Here is a 16,546-nt window from a genome sequence, read left to right on the forward strand (position 1 = left end):
ACTCCATGTACCTGTACATCATCCGCCAGGGCGCCTGCCCGGATAGGTGGACGGGGCATCTGAGGCTCCACTAAGCGGAGGTGGCTAGGTACCTACCTAAGCGGGGAGCCCGCCGAGCCCGCGATCCAACACCGCCACAAACTTCCTTTCAGTGGGTAGGTTGGGCGCAATTCAAGTAAACTGAACGCCCTAGTTGGCCAGTCCCAGCACATAGCAGAGGTATCCAGTGAGCTCCTCCCCCAATGGAAACTCGAGGATGTATGCTACACACCGTCCGATCCTGCGGCTACACTAAGTGATCTCCTGCGTGTATTAAGCTGTGAATGAAAATGATGGTCATCGGCCTAGGCTGACCTCTCGAACGTTAGTCTTTATCTAGTCTTGTTAAACAAACCTCCCAGCTTCGTGGCCCTTTTGTTCCAGTTTCTGTGTGCACGCGAGAATCCCCCTCTCCAGTACAGTTCTACGGAATCAGAAAGAGACAGCCAAAATGGAGTCAGTTGACCCAGCCACGGGCCAGCCTTTACCGCCGGATGCTATTCAGCGAGTGTTATTCATCATCGGAACTGTCCATGTCTACAATATTCCACCCATGGTGCCGGGCAAGGGCTATGTCGCAGCATCGGTGAGTCTTAACCCGAGATAGATTCTGCTCACATTGCCGTGCCTCTCCGGTTGGACATATTCATTGCCACTACTCCCTGATAATTCTTTTCGCATCTCCTGTAGGGCTTTGAAGAGTGTCCAGAACCAGAGAAGGTCATACAGGCCGTTAACACTGACTTGATGTACGTAGTGGACCGCCGATGAGAACAAACGTCAGATCTTTACTGCGCGGATTCGAGTTCTCGAGACAGCCGTCCCGCAACCCTCTGGTGAGGAAAAGGTAAAGACGGACATCGTTCTGGAAGACCAGCGCAACGGCCAATTATTTGCCGCTGCCCCTTATACAGCAGCAGCAGTCGTCGAGCCTACCTCTGATAGCTCGCGGTTCTTCGCTCTCCGCGTGCAAGATGGGGCAGGTAGGAAGGCAACGCTAGGCATCGGTTTCGAAGAGAGAAGTGATGCGTTTGACTTTGGGGTGTCTTTGCAGGAAGCCCAGAAGACGCTGGAGTGGGCTCAAGGTGGTCCAACGGGCAAGAAACCCCCCTTGGAAAGAAAAGACAGTGCCGAGAAGCGCGATCTTAGCCTAAAAGAGGGAGAGACGATCACAGTCAATCTCCCTGCGAGGTTTGGCAGGCGCAGACCTCAACCCGACGAAGACTCGTCTGGTACGAGCCTCTCGTCTTTCTCACTACCTCCGCCTCCGTCTGCCACGGTGTCGAAAGGAGGAGGAATACTGCCGCCGCCTCCACCAGCACCTTCAACAAACTCGAGAGCCAAGCGGCTGTCCGCAGCAAACCTAGGCTTCGATGATGGGAAATTTGGCGAATTTGCCTGATGCTGCCCTTGATGGATCAACAATTTTGAGCTCCGCGCAACCAATATATGATGAATCGTCGAGTGGTAAAGTTCTAGACGTCAATAGGCTCCAGACGCAATGAAAGTTCTATGACTAAGCTTTCTCAGCGATCCTAGCTATGGTCTCATTGAGTGGAGATATCTCGTCCTGGGTACAATGGCCGACAGCCTTTTGAGCCTCGCCGATTTTTCGTAATTATTTCCCCACTACCATATTCAAGGTTGGTACACGTTGCCAGAATGTAGCCCGATGGAAATCTTCGAGAACAGATGATAGGCCAAGAAGGTGCTGTCGGGTGCTCAAAGATTACCAACACAAAAGGACATAGCATCAAGATTGCCTACATAGTAACGCATGGAGGAGTACTCGGTCCGCTCGACTTTTAGTCCTCGATGACAAACCTCTTCATATACTATCGTTTAGACTCTTGTCCCTTTCTTCCGTCTCTGTTCTCCACTAATGGTTTGATTCCTCGCCACACCCTGAATTAGTGTGTATAACGTGGATTGCGGCATATTATTACTGATTAGATTCTCGACCTGTTCACGATACTTAATTGCTGGTAGAGAGAGGTCGGCACGAAGCGCTTGGTTACTCATCCGTTGTTCTAATAACAATGACAGAATCATCAACATTGAAAGTTGAAGAATGTCAATAACAAACACTGAAGCCAAGTTGACATGAGTAAATTTTCGGTTCCAAAAATGAACTCTAGCTTCGGTATTGATTCCTACATCATCATTAGTATTTTGGAATGTGCCTGTGTCCCCGTTCAGATACCTACATCGTTCTGGCTAGCCAATGCTCCTTGGCAGCAGCACTTCCGTCGCTGGACCTCGACATGCAGCTCGCTGGGGCGCGTCAATAGACTCCGCTTCGCATCCACAATATTCTCGATATGTTAGTGTAGCCAGGAACGCTGGCGCTGGGCTTTCCATATTATATTTAAGTTGTTGCGTCATATTTAAATCTCCCCATGTCTAGCATACATCCCCCGAATCTTTCCAGAGAACAAGTCGCTCTGTCTAGCTTATGTGAATGCTTCTATGAGTGCCAATTAATGAGATTACTTGGGAGACACCCATCCGTGTTGCGGATATTGAGAAAGGCGTTAGTATATGATACGCAAGAACTAATGTTCGTTTCCTATTCTTACTTATTTATTTATTTATTTATCGTTTCTGTTTCTGTCTCCTTCCATCCGCCTTCGCTATGCATATCTGGCCTTTCTCTAGAGCGAAGTTTGGGCCATAGTGCGTTAGATTCAATTCCTTTCAGCGCCATATCGTAATTCGTTCCTGGCTCATCTGTGAAAGGACATGAAATCTGATGCTCAAAGCTTTTCAATGATAGCTTTATTGAGCTTAGACCTCGTCATTAAGATAGTGTCCGTCATGCATTGACTTCATGCAGTACTGCATTCACATTGAGCTTAATTAGCACGGCCTGAAGTTGATGCTCTCATTTATTATTATATTATACAATTGTACAGAGTATATATGTAAGCCTTTTCACATTTAATCGTGGTCAAAGTATGGTGCTCTCCCAACCTAAGTTGAAATTGAAGATGTTAGGCTGCGTTGTTGGCGCCGTCAAGGATGCTGTATAGATTTCTTAGGCAAAATAATACATCAGTTTAAGTCCGGTGACCAGTATGTTATATAGATTGGCCCTCGTGGGCCGAGAGTTGATAGCTGTCGATTTAATAGTCAGAAAAGTCGATGCAGTCTATAGATTACTCATAGTAATAATGTCGCTATCAGCAATTCGTAGTATGCTTCTAAGGAAAAAGTGGGAATTTCGGCGCGAAGCCGCTCGCAGGCATGAAGGTGCCTCTCGCATGAACTTAGAGACTCGGCGTGAGCAATGCAGTGGGGCTCGTCTTCGAGGACTGGTGCCTATGGCTGCGTCCATATCTTGGATTTCAATACCAAGGGAGGTAAGTGAAGCGGCTCCATGCTCGCATCCCTGTCTAACATTCCGAATTGATCACGAGTTTCGTAATAGAATGATGTTTTCACATCTTCCAGTAGTCGGTGCAAGCTGGACGCGTCGCGAGTAGGATCTGCCAAGCCCAATTCGCCCACATGACGGTCGTCGGATGGAGCAAGGATCCCAGTTACCAAGAATACTTCCTTTACGAAGGGAAAGCTTTGAATGAGGATATACTTGTTGTATGTCTCCCAAGGTCGCTTGATAGAAGGGGGGACGTAATCAACAGCGAGATTGACGATGCAATCGGTATCTCGAATTAGGTTGACGAAGGACCTCGATGAATCGTCATAGCCCATGAACGGCGGCCGTGGTATGTATAATGTGTCGATCTCACGGCTGAAATATATTCTTGGTTCATGAGATGCTGTGCCGAAAGATTTCTTGTACACTCGCATGGCCTCGCAACGAGACTCGTGACAGGCGTGAAGTACTGCGGGAACTGGTGCTGTTGAAGTGCAACAGCCTTTTTCAGAGTCGTAAAATACTTCGACAACTCGTCGGTGACATGACGACCTCCAGATCTGAAGTCTCAGCTCGGTAGGTAGTAGATAAAATAATGTAAAAGAAGTAGGAGAGGCCATGGTAGAGAGCGGAGACTTGGTGATGATGAAAGAGTAATGGTTGGGATTGCTCGGAAAGCGACTTCACCATACCGAGATGGTAAGACACAGATATGTATGATAGGAGGCAACAAAAGGCTGTAGGGCACAGTTGGGCAGCTACTGTAAATCTGCCTTCCAGAAGAAAAGCCTTGACAGATCGTCTAGCTTCCCTTGGACCATAGGGTTGCAATCATTGTTCGTCACATTAGGAACGCGCTTATAGAGGGCATCCCTTATTAGGACGTTAAAGCCAACTTGACTCGCTCCATCAGGCTAGGCATAAAGTGGTAGCCGGGATATTCCATGGCTTGCGTGAATGAGGGCATACACACTAGATGATAGCTCACGTCAGGGGCTAAACAGGGACAGCTGAGTAGGTACTGGGGCGAAATATCCTACAAGCAGGAACCAAAAGATCAGTGAAGTCGACTTGAATACGATATGAATTGGGAGCGAGGGCCACCTGCTGGAGCGTGTCGGAGTAGCGTGACTAGCATTCAGTTTGCCGCGCACAGTTTACACTTGATATGAGAAGAGGCAAGACGTTGCTGACAGTTTATTTCCAGTGAAGAAATTTGCTTGTTAAGGAGCAAGGATGGGTTGACCTTAGGCAAAACGTAGGTCAAGCCTCAAACCGGTCGAAGGTGTGGGGATTGGTCCAGTCAAAAATGAAAAGCATTTTCGTTATGCAGTCAAAATCATACGACTTTTTGTTGGAGCCGGGACACGTTACCAATAATAACTTGGGCTGGGGAAGACTTGCACGTCCGAGGAATCCCGTGGCCACGACATGGAATCGTCGGTTGTCGGTTGCCGCGCCGTGACAAAACCCCCAGGGGAAAACACCTAAAATATCAGACGCCCGGGACCTGGCCCGGCCCCTGTGCCCTGGCACAAAACAGTAAACAGTGTATATGAGATTATTCCCGTTATTATTACCAAACCAACACAATGTACGGAGTAGGTATCTTAGGCAAAACAAGACGTACATGTAGGTATTCACGATGAGGTCCATGCTGGTGACGTATCTAGGTACCTACATTTATGCACCTACTGTCGATATGCATGTACCTATGTAGGTACGTACTAGGTACTTAGGTACTCAGTCTCGCAGTTGGTTTGTACCGTAATTTTCCAGGGCTGTGTCATCGGTATCCTGCCCTGTTAACTTCGTACAGACGGAACGGGCCGTCACCGCAAGATTCAGCAGGTGGCAAGGCTGAGTCTAGGTCTTCAGCCTAAACAAATTCACTTAGTCTTAGCAACAATTAAATGAATGAGAATGGTTAACGTTATGAGATAATATCAAGCATCTTTAATCACGAGTTTGGCGTCTATTGCCCCTTCGAGTTGGATCGGGGGCCCACCAATTGCGGTGTCTCTGTCCTGCATCTTGTTTCTTGTGGTGGCCCTTGGGGGGCTGCCATGTTCAGGAGGATGCCGAGCACTATAGCCTCTGCCTCATCTGCAGCACTTACTTTTGACCTTGTTGCTCGCTGTTCTGTGGGTGGCCTCTTAGCTACATTGCGTGCGCTTTTTCCATCTGGGCAATGCTAACAAGCCGGTGATCCAGACGACTAGGGCCCGAGCTTCTCTCTTGACCCTTCCACATGGCCCTGTGCCGTTACCTATCTTCATGCCTGTCGCAACCCAAGCGTCACTGAAGGGTTTAACACCGGAGCAGTTGGAAGAGACAGGTTGTCGTCTTTGTCTCAACAACACTTACCATCTGGGACTTAAGCCTGGCCAGGAAATACTTGCCGCCGTCGGCGGTGCTCACAAACTCCAGGGATGGAACCATAACCTTCTGACAGATAGCGGCGGGTAAGTCCTTTTCTTATCATATGAATCGCCTAAATCGTCCTGCTGGGAATATTTAATGGGTTCTAACTATTGCTTCAGTTTTCAGATGGTCAGTCTTTTAACTCTTGCCAATATTACGGAGGAAGGCGTCAGATTTCTCAGTCCGCATGATGGAACACCCATGCTCCTGACGCCAGAACATTCTATTTCTCTGCAGAATACCATTGGCAGCGACATCATAATGCAGCTTGACGATGTGCTTGTTACCACATCCCCGGACCATAAGCGTATGCGGGAAGCCATGGAACGCAGCGTCAGGTGGCTTGACCGATGCATCGCCGCGCATAAGAATCCAAATTCGCAAAACCTGTTTTGCATTATACAAGGCGGCTTAGACACCGAAATGCGCAAGGAGTGTTGCGAAGAGATGGTTGCTAGGAACACCCCGGGAATAGCGATCGGTGGACTGAGCGGCGGTGAAGCCAAGGATGATTTCTGCCGGGTGGTTAAGACATGCACTGAACTTCTCCCTGAGCTGAAACCGCGATATGTCATGGGTATTGGTTATCCAGAGGACTTAGTTGTAAGTGTCGCATTAGGGGCTGATATGTTCGACTGCGTCTGGCCGACCCGAACTGCTCGGTTCGGTAGCGCCATAACGAAGCATGGCGTTATAAAGATCAAAAATTACGAATATGCGAACGATTTCGGCCCAATAGAGGATGGATGTGGCTGCGCTTGTTGTAAGAAGGGGAAAGGAGGCCTAGGCATTACTCGCGCATTTGTTCATCACAATGTAGGAAAGGAGACGGTTGCGGCTCATCTTCTAACCATACATAATGTATGGTACCAACTCAACCTCATGAGGGAGGCGCGTGATGCCATTATTGCAGACGAGTACCCTGCATTCATACGAACGTTCTTTGCGAACATATATCCCGATAAAACCAATTATCCGAAGTGGGCTGTAGACGCACTGCGCGGAGTCGACGTAGATCTACTTTCCGACCCTAATATATGAATATGATCCTTTATGCCTCTGCTGTCCCTATTACCAACTGCGTACGAAAGAGTAGAGTATCGTGACAGCCCATTCAATTGTTCGCCCCAGCCTTCGCGAAAGCTCAGTGCTGAGATCTATACACACTGCCAAGGAGGTCCACATCTCGAATGGTCAGTGTTAGTGATACAACCTCAATCTTTTCGGTCTTGTGTGGCAGGTTGCTATACCGCTGGTCTTCCGCATATACGCAGGGCATTTAATAACTGTATCCAAGCGGCAAGACAGTATACACAGCTGTGAAGAGGCATCAATAGTAATGTGACACCTCGACCACTCCCGAACCGGCAGCCCTCCGGATCCCGATAGTACCCGGGATGAGTCAGGCAGATAACGAAACCGAACCGCATCGATCGAAGGCTTCCCCGGGATGGTACTAGAAGACTCCTATACGTAGAAATAGACCCGATGCAGTGTTGGCGGATGTTCTATCTAGCATTCGTAATTCACTGACATGCATGTTCTGGGATGTGAAATATTATGAACATCAAGTTCAGATACGAGAATAGTCTACGAGATAATAAAGTCGAAGATCTAGCTTCATGTTGAATGGCTGTTAAAATTGTTAGCTTTCTCACACTTACCGTTGCCGTATTTAAGGATACGGGTTCTTCATTCACTTTTGTCTCTAGACTCGCACTGCGACACCCAGAGTCCTAACTATTTAAAGGCCAAGGCCAAGGACCGGAAGATCGCCGGCTACGGCGTGGACTACCACGAGGTCTGAACAACCGATGCCTCTTGTCGTCTCCCCTGGGTCATTTCATAAAGTCGTGTTGGGTATTTCCTTTGCAGAGTATTGTATACGTAAATGGAGAACAAGTTTTGTGATCGCCAATCTATACAACGGCTCTAATCTCCGTACCAAATACTTAACAAAAAAGAGGATGTGAATGATTGTAGAAAACTATCCTGAGGAGCCCAAAGGTAGACTGGTTATATCTTAGACCTATGTCGGTAGCCTGCGTTCTATTCGATAATCATCTGGCTCCATAGCAGTATACGTGGCAAGGGTGCCAATAACAAGGGACAGGATGAAGAAAATAATAGTGAACTTAGGAAAGTATGCGACACTGAAGACGATGAGCGATGGCCCGAATGTGGGCGCATATAGTCCGACGAGAAAAGCCATTATCTTGGGTTGGAGCCTAGGTAGAAATTTGAGGTCAGCGATCGTGGTGTACAATTGAGAAATGGCAACCTGTGGGATAAGTTTGAGGGATACTCTCTGGGATTGTGAAAAATAGATGGCAACGAAGCTGGATTACTCACCTATAAATCCGAAGAAGCAGGCTTAATACAGTCCAAATGAGGAAGAGCCTGACAATATAAGCATATATCAGTTGTACCCAGACATGAAAGGGGATGCGGTAATAAGCTGCTAGGTAACCTAGTAAAGGAATGCTACTACCGAGACTTCCCACTTTGAAAAATCTGTAGAACGTAGTGGTATTGCTGAAAATTGCTCGAGTGGTATTATCAACTGCACCGTGGAGCAGGGTCTGAGATGCTTGTCCTGGGTCCATTGCGATATCGTGCGTTGTCGTGTGACGAGACAGGCCGATCTCCCCTAAGTTTAAGTTGATCTTATGTGGGATTATCGGGGTGAAGTTGGGTCATAGAACTAGGCTCTCCAAATAGGCCTATTTTAACGATCAAGGAGACTTTGTTCTCCAGTATAAGATGATGTTGCGTTGATCAGCCTATCTTTGTTAGTACTGCAAAGTGGATAGCCCTGGCAAAAGGATTCCTGGCGTGTCGTCTTTATCTGTGAATCGACTTGATTGAATGAAGAAAGCATTGTGATGTGCCATCAAGCATTGTCGTCCTTCTGTAATAATATCATCTCATTTACAAAGGAGAGTTGCTACTTACTGTACCAACCTGAAGCCATACGTAATAAGCATCAACATTCTTTATTTCTCATGTATCATGGGATTAGCATTTACTGCATAAGTGAAGTTTGAGCGGAGAGGCATTTGAGGAAAAGGGAGGTGAAATGAGGCCAACTCTAGCTCTCGCTGATCAATGCATCAAACTTAACACTAGGACTCCGAGGTCCTTCTCCTTGACTTCTTGTTAGGACTGGAGCGAAAGATTGATGCTTTGGGAATGGAGGGAGGCTTGCAATTAAGCGGCTCGTCGCAAATACAAATATCGAAGTAAAAGAGAGAGAGAAAAGAAGAACAAAATAAGACGAAAACCTGCTTCTCAGATACATGATACTTAGTATGAAGGAATCGTTGTATGCAATAATGCCACGCTAGAGAAGATACATGAACAACTATCATAAGCGCATTGTCGATACCTAAAAGCGGAAGCTTTGGCCTCCAGAGTGACACTATTTGCGGGGAAATAGAATGGGGGCCTGCAGGCAAATGGACGTCCTTTCTATGTTCTGTATGTCCAACTTCAGCATAAACAACGCCAGTGCGAGAATAATCGCAAGGATGCGACATTTTGTCGGGGTTGGCGCTTGTTATCTCGATACCATCCTATGGTAAGTACTCATCATGAACATTACACTTGCCTAGGTTATTGACTAAGATGATGCAGTGTGCCCCGGTATCCCTCTGAAGACGAAAAGCTGCGAGCTTCGAGCATTACGACAAGACGAGGAGGGAACTGCGCGAACACTCTAGAAGTCCTTCAGGATCTTTTTGGACATGTCAACGATCCTATCGCCTTGAGTTTGATCGCAGTGCTTCCCGACCGGCAATCTAGTGCCACGACAAAGATTGTGGACTCGCTCAAGCCTACTGTCTCAGTGGAAGCATGCATATTCCGCGAGAACTATCAAGAACCGCCGTCTAGCTACATTATTAAGAATGATGCTACGGGCTCACGCACAATCGTCAATCATAATGACCTGCCTGAGATGACTTGCGATGAATTCTCTAAGGCCGCTGATGTGATAAACACTGAGGGTACTTGGTATCATTTTGAGGTACTTATTATCTGAGAGCGCCGGCGATTTCTTCTCGATGGTTAACAAGTATGATAGGGACGAATACCGGATGTCACCCTCCAGTGTATTCAGTATCTTCGCAAATCCTACGCGGGCGCTCATATCAGTGTAGAACTGGAGAAGCCCGGGCGACAGGGGTTACAGGAGCTTGTCTCGGAAGCGAACGTAGTGTTCTACTCCAAGAGTTGGGCAATAGTTAGTAGACGCAACTCTGTTCACCTCTACGAACAAAGCGCTTCGGTGTGGTTACTGATCGCAGCTGGTAGGGTAACGGGTACCACAACGCTGAAGATTGTCTTCGAGCGCAAGCAAAGTTGGCCCCGAATGCGTAAGCCTACAGAACAACACCTGTTATGTAATGCAAGTTACGCACTCACATTACTAACTTAATCTTTTATAGTCTACTTCTGTGCTGTACTTGGGGTGAACAAGGCTCGTATGCTTTAGAGCCTCGTACAGACACCTACTGCAGTGTTGCGGCAAATATGCCCAAGGATTCAAGGGTAATTGAGTAAGTCCTGAGTGCTCAAAGCCATATCTTCTCTCAAGTCTAATCAAATTCATAGTACTATTGGAGCTGGAGACACGTTTATAGCAGGGATTCTGTACACATTTTTTCACGAACACAAGACCCAAGCGTTGTCGCAGAAGCTTGCCTTTGCGAATCGTCTCGCCGGCTTCAAGGTTGCTCAAGAGGGGTTTTCTGGACTTTCTGGACGCATGCAGCTTCAGCCATAAGAAGAAACTGCGCCTTGTGGGTGGGAGACGGTGGGTGTGCTGAGCTTATCGCCGCCTCATATTTTGTAGTACCTACCTACATAGGTAGGTACCCATGTAAGAATGTAGCCTTCAAGAGTGCCAACAGGTAGCTGTCCTGTACATGGGGATACCTACAGGCCTGGCATCTTATGACAGGTAAATCGCCGGTAAATCAATCACACATCTGCTCAAATAAAAACTAATCTTGCCCTGGTAGCCTCCTAGGATTTCGTGCTTTTTCGCCATTGATACTTGATAACCAAACAATGAACTCGAGACATGACGGTTTAGGGTCAGGCTTCGTCGAGGGGAATTATGAGCTCAACGCAGCGGTGGTAAAAGGTGTGGGCCCATACCACCGCTTACAGTCGATGATTTCTACTCTACTAATATGGCTCTGCCTCAGCGATTCCCAACGTCAATATCATATCTTCTCATGCATATAGGCAATGGGTCTGAGCTCAGCAAGCGAAGCTCTTGTGTCAGCTTGCTGATGGTACCTTGACAAATTATTTCTTGAAAGTGACCGAAGGAGAGAACGATCGTGTCATGATTGAGGGACAGTTTGTGCCTAACAAAGCCATTCATCAATAGGTACGGGCCTTCGTTTTGCCCAAAGCCCTTGACCTGGGGTCAATACGAATCGACTTCGGGCCCTGACAAATACTTCCTGTTAGCTTAATTCCGTGAAGCTGGCCAACAACCACCAGAGCCCTTTCGTTTCACAGCTCTACTAGCCGACTTACACAAGCGTTCAGTATCCCCAATTGATAAATCCGGGTTTCACACGACGACCTGCCATGGTAACTCCCGACAATTGACAGACTGCTGGGAATATTCATGGGAAGTGCTATATCGAAAGCAACTAGCCTTCGTCTTTCAGATTGATCGCGGTAGGCAACATAGATGGCCTGAGTATGAGTACTACGCACGATTGGTCTTAGAGAAAAATATCGAGAAACTGTTCCGGCCACTCCAAAGTGAAGGCCGAACTACTAAGTCATGTTCGAAGGTAGCTGATGATGTTGCAGGAACAGCTTGATCCTTTGCCTCATGAAAGCGAAGAGTGCTGTTGGAGCTTCAGAAACCATGACGTTGCGTGGCACAGGTATTTGCGATTGTAAGACGCGGAAGGTGGAATCGCCGTTCATTTCGACAGAACATACACGAAGATTTGTCAGGCCTAGGTCAAGTCCAAGTACAATCCCCTAATCAGTAGATAAGAACTCGCATACAGCTGTTTGGGGTGTAGTGGTGATACCTTTTCCCGGCCAGTAGCAACCTCAGTTACATAGGTAGGGATCTGGCAGACAGAATCTGCCCTTTCATGTAACCCTAGTTCCATACTCTAGGTGTCAGTCAACACCACACGCTACTAGAAGGGTCCGAGCCTTGCCTAATTCACGTACGAATTCATGAGCGCACCGACGAACATCATCGTTGGTGAAATCAAACTCCTGCTTAAGCTTTTGTAGGCGAGTTAACAATCTCCTCATTCTTCATGAAGATACTAAAACTGTCGAATGGAACATCGTTGATGACGAGCAGCTTGTATATAGTCACACGAGAGCGAGGTCGATGTCACTGAGTAATGACGGTAACTTCTTACTGACAAGTGACGTGAATGGGTCACTAAGTGTTTGGAGCACTCCAGGCTTTCGTTTGACATACCAAACGAAGCACGACGAACTCGTCACCGACCTAGCGTTCTCACCGGATGGTACTCGGTTATATGACATCCGGGGTTCACTCTGTAACGCGTGGGAACCCGATGCGCTTATTCGGGCTGACGACAAGTCTAGTGTGAATGAGACGATCACATCTGAGCCAGTGCTTGTTACCGACGACTATTCCCGTGTAAATATGACTTCACTTGCTTGCGAGCGAGCCTTCGAATCTTTTCTACTGCGCTGGTAAAGAAGATAAGAAGATGGCTTGATCACTACCTATGATATGGAAACTGGGATAAGGTACGCAAGGTGACGAATCATTCAACATCATGTTCAATTATCCAACTAGAATGGTCTGAGACAGGCCGATGCCTTGGCTCGGTCGACGATTCAGGGCGACTCATTGTGAAAAGGCTCGAGGCTCCTACTCCCAAGAAGGACAGATGGGCCGTGTTCCCAGTCTGTGACATACGCATGGGGGATAACCACGTACTCGAACATATTAATTTCAGTGCCAGCGAGGAGTATTTATGTATTGCAAGCTCGGCCTCTAGCCATATTTGGAGTTTGAAAGCTAAGCGTGAATTTTGCCGCATTAAGCTCTCTTCCCATGGAGGAATTTGGTTGAATCACCCTAAAAGCAACGCTTCAATAGTTCTCATAACTGGAGTGCGGGAGCTTGGATACATTCCCAATCTGGATTCCATCATCGGAGCCATGCGCGGTCAAGTCCCGGCAGTACCTGGACAGAAGATACAAGAAGTAGTCCAGATTAGCAAAAAGTGGCTTCTCATGGACGTAATAAGCGACAACCACCAGGAGCATACCGCACCGCGGTGCTATTTTGAGCTTTTGGATCTCGCGACGCTCGATTTCAATTCTCCTGCTAGTCAAAAACGCACAAGTAGGCATCTAGTGGACGGGTTAGACAACCACATTCGAGAACTCATAGGTTGTTCCCAGGACCGAGTGGTCTTCCTCGACCACCAATTCTGGGTCTGCACATGGGAGGTGGAACTCAGGTACAGTAAGCACAAGCGTCACTTTTTCTTACCCAAGGATTGGATCGATCTAATTGCCCTGAAGATGGTTATTCTGAATACGCGGGGGGCCATATTATGTCCAAAGAGGGGAGTTGTGGCGACCATAAGGTCAGCCATATAGTCTCAAGTCATGAGCCAGGTGTAAAATACCTAAGGTTTTGCCAATCGGACGGTTTGACGCCCGAACAGCACTGGTCTCTCACTGTCATTTTCACTCTAATAGGCGTCGTAGGGGCAGCAACCTACGTAAGTGTTGAGCCGATGTGATTGAATTGATGTTCAGAGCTTTCTCGACTATCCGAGTCGAGCTACTTACCTACCTACTTAACTTACATGTAGGAATTTGGTGAAGAAGCTCTATCGGGTCCAAGTACATGTCCAAGTACCCAAGTTGGGGATCGTGGGGAAGTGGGGTGGCCAAGATTCGGGCTGGTTACCCCACACCTGCCTTTGTCCCTTGTACGTTAAATCTTGCATGTCGCAGTTGGTATCATCGGGTTACCAGTGGCTTTGATCTCGCCCGTCTTTTCTCCTCAAACACAGCCCATCGGACACGCAGATGCCCGGCAATAAATACTGGTAATCATACCAGGTCTCGGTCGCCAAGTCAATATCCATCCCTCTTATGAGCAAATGCCCATGTGCTGAAAAGCCTCGGCATCGTTGAAGCTACCCCGCTGCGATAAGACACCCTTCATCGTATGAGCTGTGTCAGCTCTCAACACAAATAACGATCCCATAATCACGTATTCAGCACGCCTTACCATCGACGAGTGCATTATGTCATCCACAGCATCTGAAGCAGCTAAAGCAATGACAAAACTGTCAATCACCCCCACATCATCGGCATCAAAAGCGAAGTCCAAGAAAAAGCAGGTCGTAGCTGATTCCTGGGAGGACGAGGAGAGCAGCGCGTCCGAGGCTGAGACAGAACCCCCGACACCCTCCAAACCTGACAACACTACTCAAGCCGGCGTGGCCGCGCCCCCTCCGACCCCTATATCTCCCTCATACGGACGTCATGGGCCGGACGGGAATAGCACGCCCTGGGTGGCGAGCAATAGTACTGCCGGTGGGAGTTACGGCTACCGAGATGCCCAGGGTGAAGGCGGGGTGAGACGGCCTGAAAAGACGGATGCCGTGGCCAGGCGCATGATTGCTAGCGCTCTGGGCGTGCGGGCGCCGAAACAGACCGAAGAGCAGAAAGCGTACGATCGCGCCGTCCGCGAGAAAGAACGCAAGAAACGGGAAGAGGAGCGAGAGGTCGAACGGAGCCGGGCGCAGGAAGCAGAGAAAGCTAAAGCTGCCATCTGGGATGATTGAGGTGTGCTTTATGGTTCGTACGTGGATGAACAGGCAACAACTAGACTGGTTTCCGCGAATCTGGGATCAAAATGGAACACCTATTGAGCCCAGGTTCTACCAGACCATGGCTTGTATGATAGAGGTTTGAGAAGCTCCGTCGGCTCCCAGTGACGTCGAGAAACATATCGTGGGCGTTCTTTAGTATTACCTTGTGATTAGGCGCTGGTGTTATTCGATTTCAAAAGGGTACGGGTATTATGACGGAAGCCGGTGCATAATGTACAATCTATATCTACATTTCCTAGTATGGAGTCCGTCCTTACTAGTAACATAGCTATTCATTTCTACTTGACAATTCATTAAACAATATAGAGCCCCCTTGGATAGTTCATTGTATCGATCTTCTGACTTGATTTCCCGATGCCGAGCGGCGACTCTAGACTGCCTCGAATTTTCACGTCAAGTTGAAATGCGCTTACTGGCTGCTGGGATGGCAACCGCTCTATCGCAGAACTATGGTCCTGATTTATCTGGGAAGACCTGGCGTATAGTGTCTGGTTGGATTCTGAATCCCTTTGGGGCATTCTTATCAGAATTTGAAGTCTACTGGTCCTCGTGTAGCTCTACGTCAGATTTGAACCCCCTACTCATACAGCAGCTTCTGTATCAGCTCCAACGCCTGGCGAAGGTTCGGGGAGGTCTGGCCCTACGTCCGGATGAGTGCTCAGAGGAATGTAAGGTCGACCCTTCCAAGTAAGCACAAGACGCTGCGCATCTCCGTGACGGTCTTCGTCTGAGAGTCTCATCGTAACGCCCATGCCTTCCAGCCCTTCTTCCTCGGCCCTCCGGTTCCAAAGCATCTGCTCGAGCACGCCGTCCTTAGAACACGAAACATAGGCTAGGGGCCGACGACTTTGTGCCAACGCCTCTCTGACGCCCTTGGTAGCCGGGCGCTGAGTGACAAAAAGCGCTATAACGCCGGAGCCACGCCAGCCAGCGGGCGCACTGACATAGGCGCCCTCGAGCTCGCGGATAAACTGCGGACCAACCTTGGCGGTTCTAGCAGCCGAATATGCCTTGCATTGGAGGAGGACGCGTAGCGGCAGGTGCGCTGGCGCAGACGGCGCGCTCCACGTCCCTAGAAGGTCGATGCCTTTGTCAGATTGCCCGCCTATGCGCCGGAGGTCGAAGCCTAGTGGGCGTAGGGCCGATACTATGCTGTACTCATAGTGTGTGCCAATGAACACGTTTGATTCTACGTCTAGGCCTGTGCGCTCTGCATACGCGATGTATGAGGCGAGGTCATGATGCTGGTCTTTGCTGGGTGCTTCCGGATAGTGAAGCGTGCCAGTCGTGAAAAAGCGCGGTGAGAATGAACGTGGTTTTCTTTTGGTAAAAATAGGATTATCACGACAATTGGTGATTAAGGCGCCAGAACGGCTATAACGGACTGGATATCGCCACATTCCACATTTCTCTTATAAGCTTGTTGGAGTTGAAGCTGCTTGGGTTGAGAATACGGTGATTCAATACTGAATAACAGCACCAGTTCAGAGGTGCTGGGCAAAGTCTTTATGATCGTCGCCAATTGCACACAGCGCAGCCCTCAACCCTTCTCGCCGGACCACGTCTGGCGGCACGAACTCAACACCAGCAGTACCTTTTCTTTCGCGAAATCGTGAGATTGGCAGAGGTTTCTTTGTTGATATTTTAATTATAGCGGAAGTAAGTGCTTGGATAAGGATAGTAAAATTGATTGCTTAGTAAGTAAGACATTGTAAGTAAGTATACATAGGTACCTAGGTAGGTACTAAGTTGAGGTGGTCTAGGTACCCCGGGCGGCACGATGGTCCCCTACCTACCAGGGTGTCATGTACTG

At 48.3% G+C, this 16,546-nt stretch overlaps 8 protein-coding genes across 8 annotated transcripts; 5 read left to right on the forward strand and 3 right to left on the reverse strand.

Annotated features, from left to right (window-relative positions):
* Positions 1-11: 11 nt before the first annotated feature.
* F5B22DRAFT_258401 (uncharacterized protein) lies at positions 12-1,792 on the forward strand. Its single transcript, XM_047970078.1, has 3 exons — positions 12-226; positions 369-625; positions 797-1,792. Exons 2-3 carry the CDS (start codon positions 491-493, stop codon positions 1,439-1,441), a joined length of 780 nt encoding a protein of 259 aa, XP_047835258.1. The 5' UTR covers positions 12-226; positions 369-490; the 3' UTR covers positions 1,442-1,792.
* A 1,108-nt stretch (positions 1,793-2,900) lies between these two features.
* On the reverse strand, positions 2,901-4,359 carry F5B22DRAFT_258415 (uncharacterized protein). Its single transcript, XM_047970079.1, has one exon. It carries the CDS (start codon positions 4,036-4,038, stop codon positions 3,361-3,363), a length of 678 nt encoding a protein of 225 aa, XP_047835259.1. The 5' UTR covers positions 4,039-4,359; the 3' UTR covers positions 2,901-3,360.
* Positions 4,360-5,134: 775 nt separating this feature from the next.
* On the forward strand, positions 5,135-6,898 carry F5B22DRAFT_588193 (Queuine tRNA-ribosyltransferase). The gene is made up of 3 exons (XM_047973654.1): positions 5,135-5,562; positions 5,633-5,883; positions 5,962-6,898. The coding sequence occupies exons 1-3, from the start codon at positions 5,485-5,487 to the stop codon at positions 6,881-6,883; spliced, it is 1,251 nt and encodes a 416-aa protein (XP_047835260.1). The 5' UTR covers positions 5,135-5,484; the 3' UTR covers positions 6,884-6,898.
* Positions 6,899-7,760: 862 nt separating this feature from the next.
* On the reverse strand, positions 7,761-8,621 carry F5B22DRAFT_258567 (uncharacterized protein). Its single transcript, XM_047970080.1, has 2 exons — positions 8,195-8,621; positions 7,761-8,070 (listed from the first exon to the last, which is right to left on the reverse strand). Exons 1-2 carry the CDS (start codon positions 8,446-8,448, stop codon positions 7,872-7,874), a joined length of 453 nt encoding a protein of 150 aa, XP_047835261.1. The 5' UTR covers positions 8,449-8,621; the 3' UTR covers positions 7,761-7,871.
* A 592-nt stretch (positions 8,622-9,213) lies between these two features.
* Positions 9,214-10,887, forward strand: F5B22DRAFT_588199 (putative PfkB family kinase). The gene is made up of 6 exons (XM_047973655.1): positions 9,214-9,422; positions 9,479-9,869; positions 9,927-10,085; positions 10,157-10,218; positions 10,291-10,401; positions 10,457-10,887. Exons 1-6 carry the CDS (start codon positions 9,283-9,285, stop codon positions 10,626-10,628), a joined length of 1,035 nt encoding a protein of 344 aa, XP_047835262.1. The 5' UTR covers positions 9,214-9,282; the 3' UTR covers positions 10,629-10,887.
* A 1,340-nt stretch (positions 10,888-12,227) lies between these two features.
* On the forward strand, positions 12,228-13,483 carry F5B22DRAFT_642058 (uncharacterized protein; the record flags this gene model as incomplete). Its single annotated transcript, XM_047978068.1, has 2 exons — positions 12,228-12,562; positions 12,733-13,483. 2 exons carry the CDS (start codon positions 12,228-12,230, stop codon positions 13,481-13,483), a joined length of 1,086 nt encoding a protein of 361 aa, XP_047835263.1.
* A 297-nt stretch (positions 13,484-13,780) lies between these two features.
* F5B22DRAFT_258615 (uncharacterized protein) lies at positions 13,781-15,000 on the forward strand. The gene has a single exon (XM_047970081.1). It carries the CDS (start codon positions 14,143-14,145, stop codon positions 14,683-14,685), a length of 543 nt encoding a protein of 180 aa, XP_047835264.1. The 5' UTR covers positions 13,781-14,142; the 3' UTR covers positions 14,686-15,000.
* Positions 15,001-15,042: 42 nt separating this feature from the next.
* Positions 15,043-16,429, reverse strand: F5B22DRAFT_588205 (uncharacterized protein). Its single transcript, XM_047973656.1, has one exon. The coding sequence runs from the start codon at positions 16,131-16,133 to the stop codon at positions 15,315-15,317; it is 819 nt and encodes a 272-aa protein (XP_047835265.1). The 5' UTR covers positions 16,134-16,429; the 3' UTR covers positions 15,043-15,314.
* Positions 16,430-16,546: the final 117 nt, after the last annotated feature.

The sequence above is a fragment of the Xylaria bambusicola genome (genome assembly GCF_022495145.1).
Source record: "Xylaria bambusicola strain CBS 139988 unplaced genomic scaffold F5B22scaffold_3, whole genome shotgun sequence".
Classification (NCBI taxonomy): domain Eukaryota; kingdom Fungi; phylum Ascomycota; class Sordariomycetes; order Xylariales; family Xylariaceae; genus Xylaria; species Xylaria bambusicola.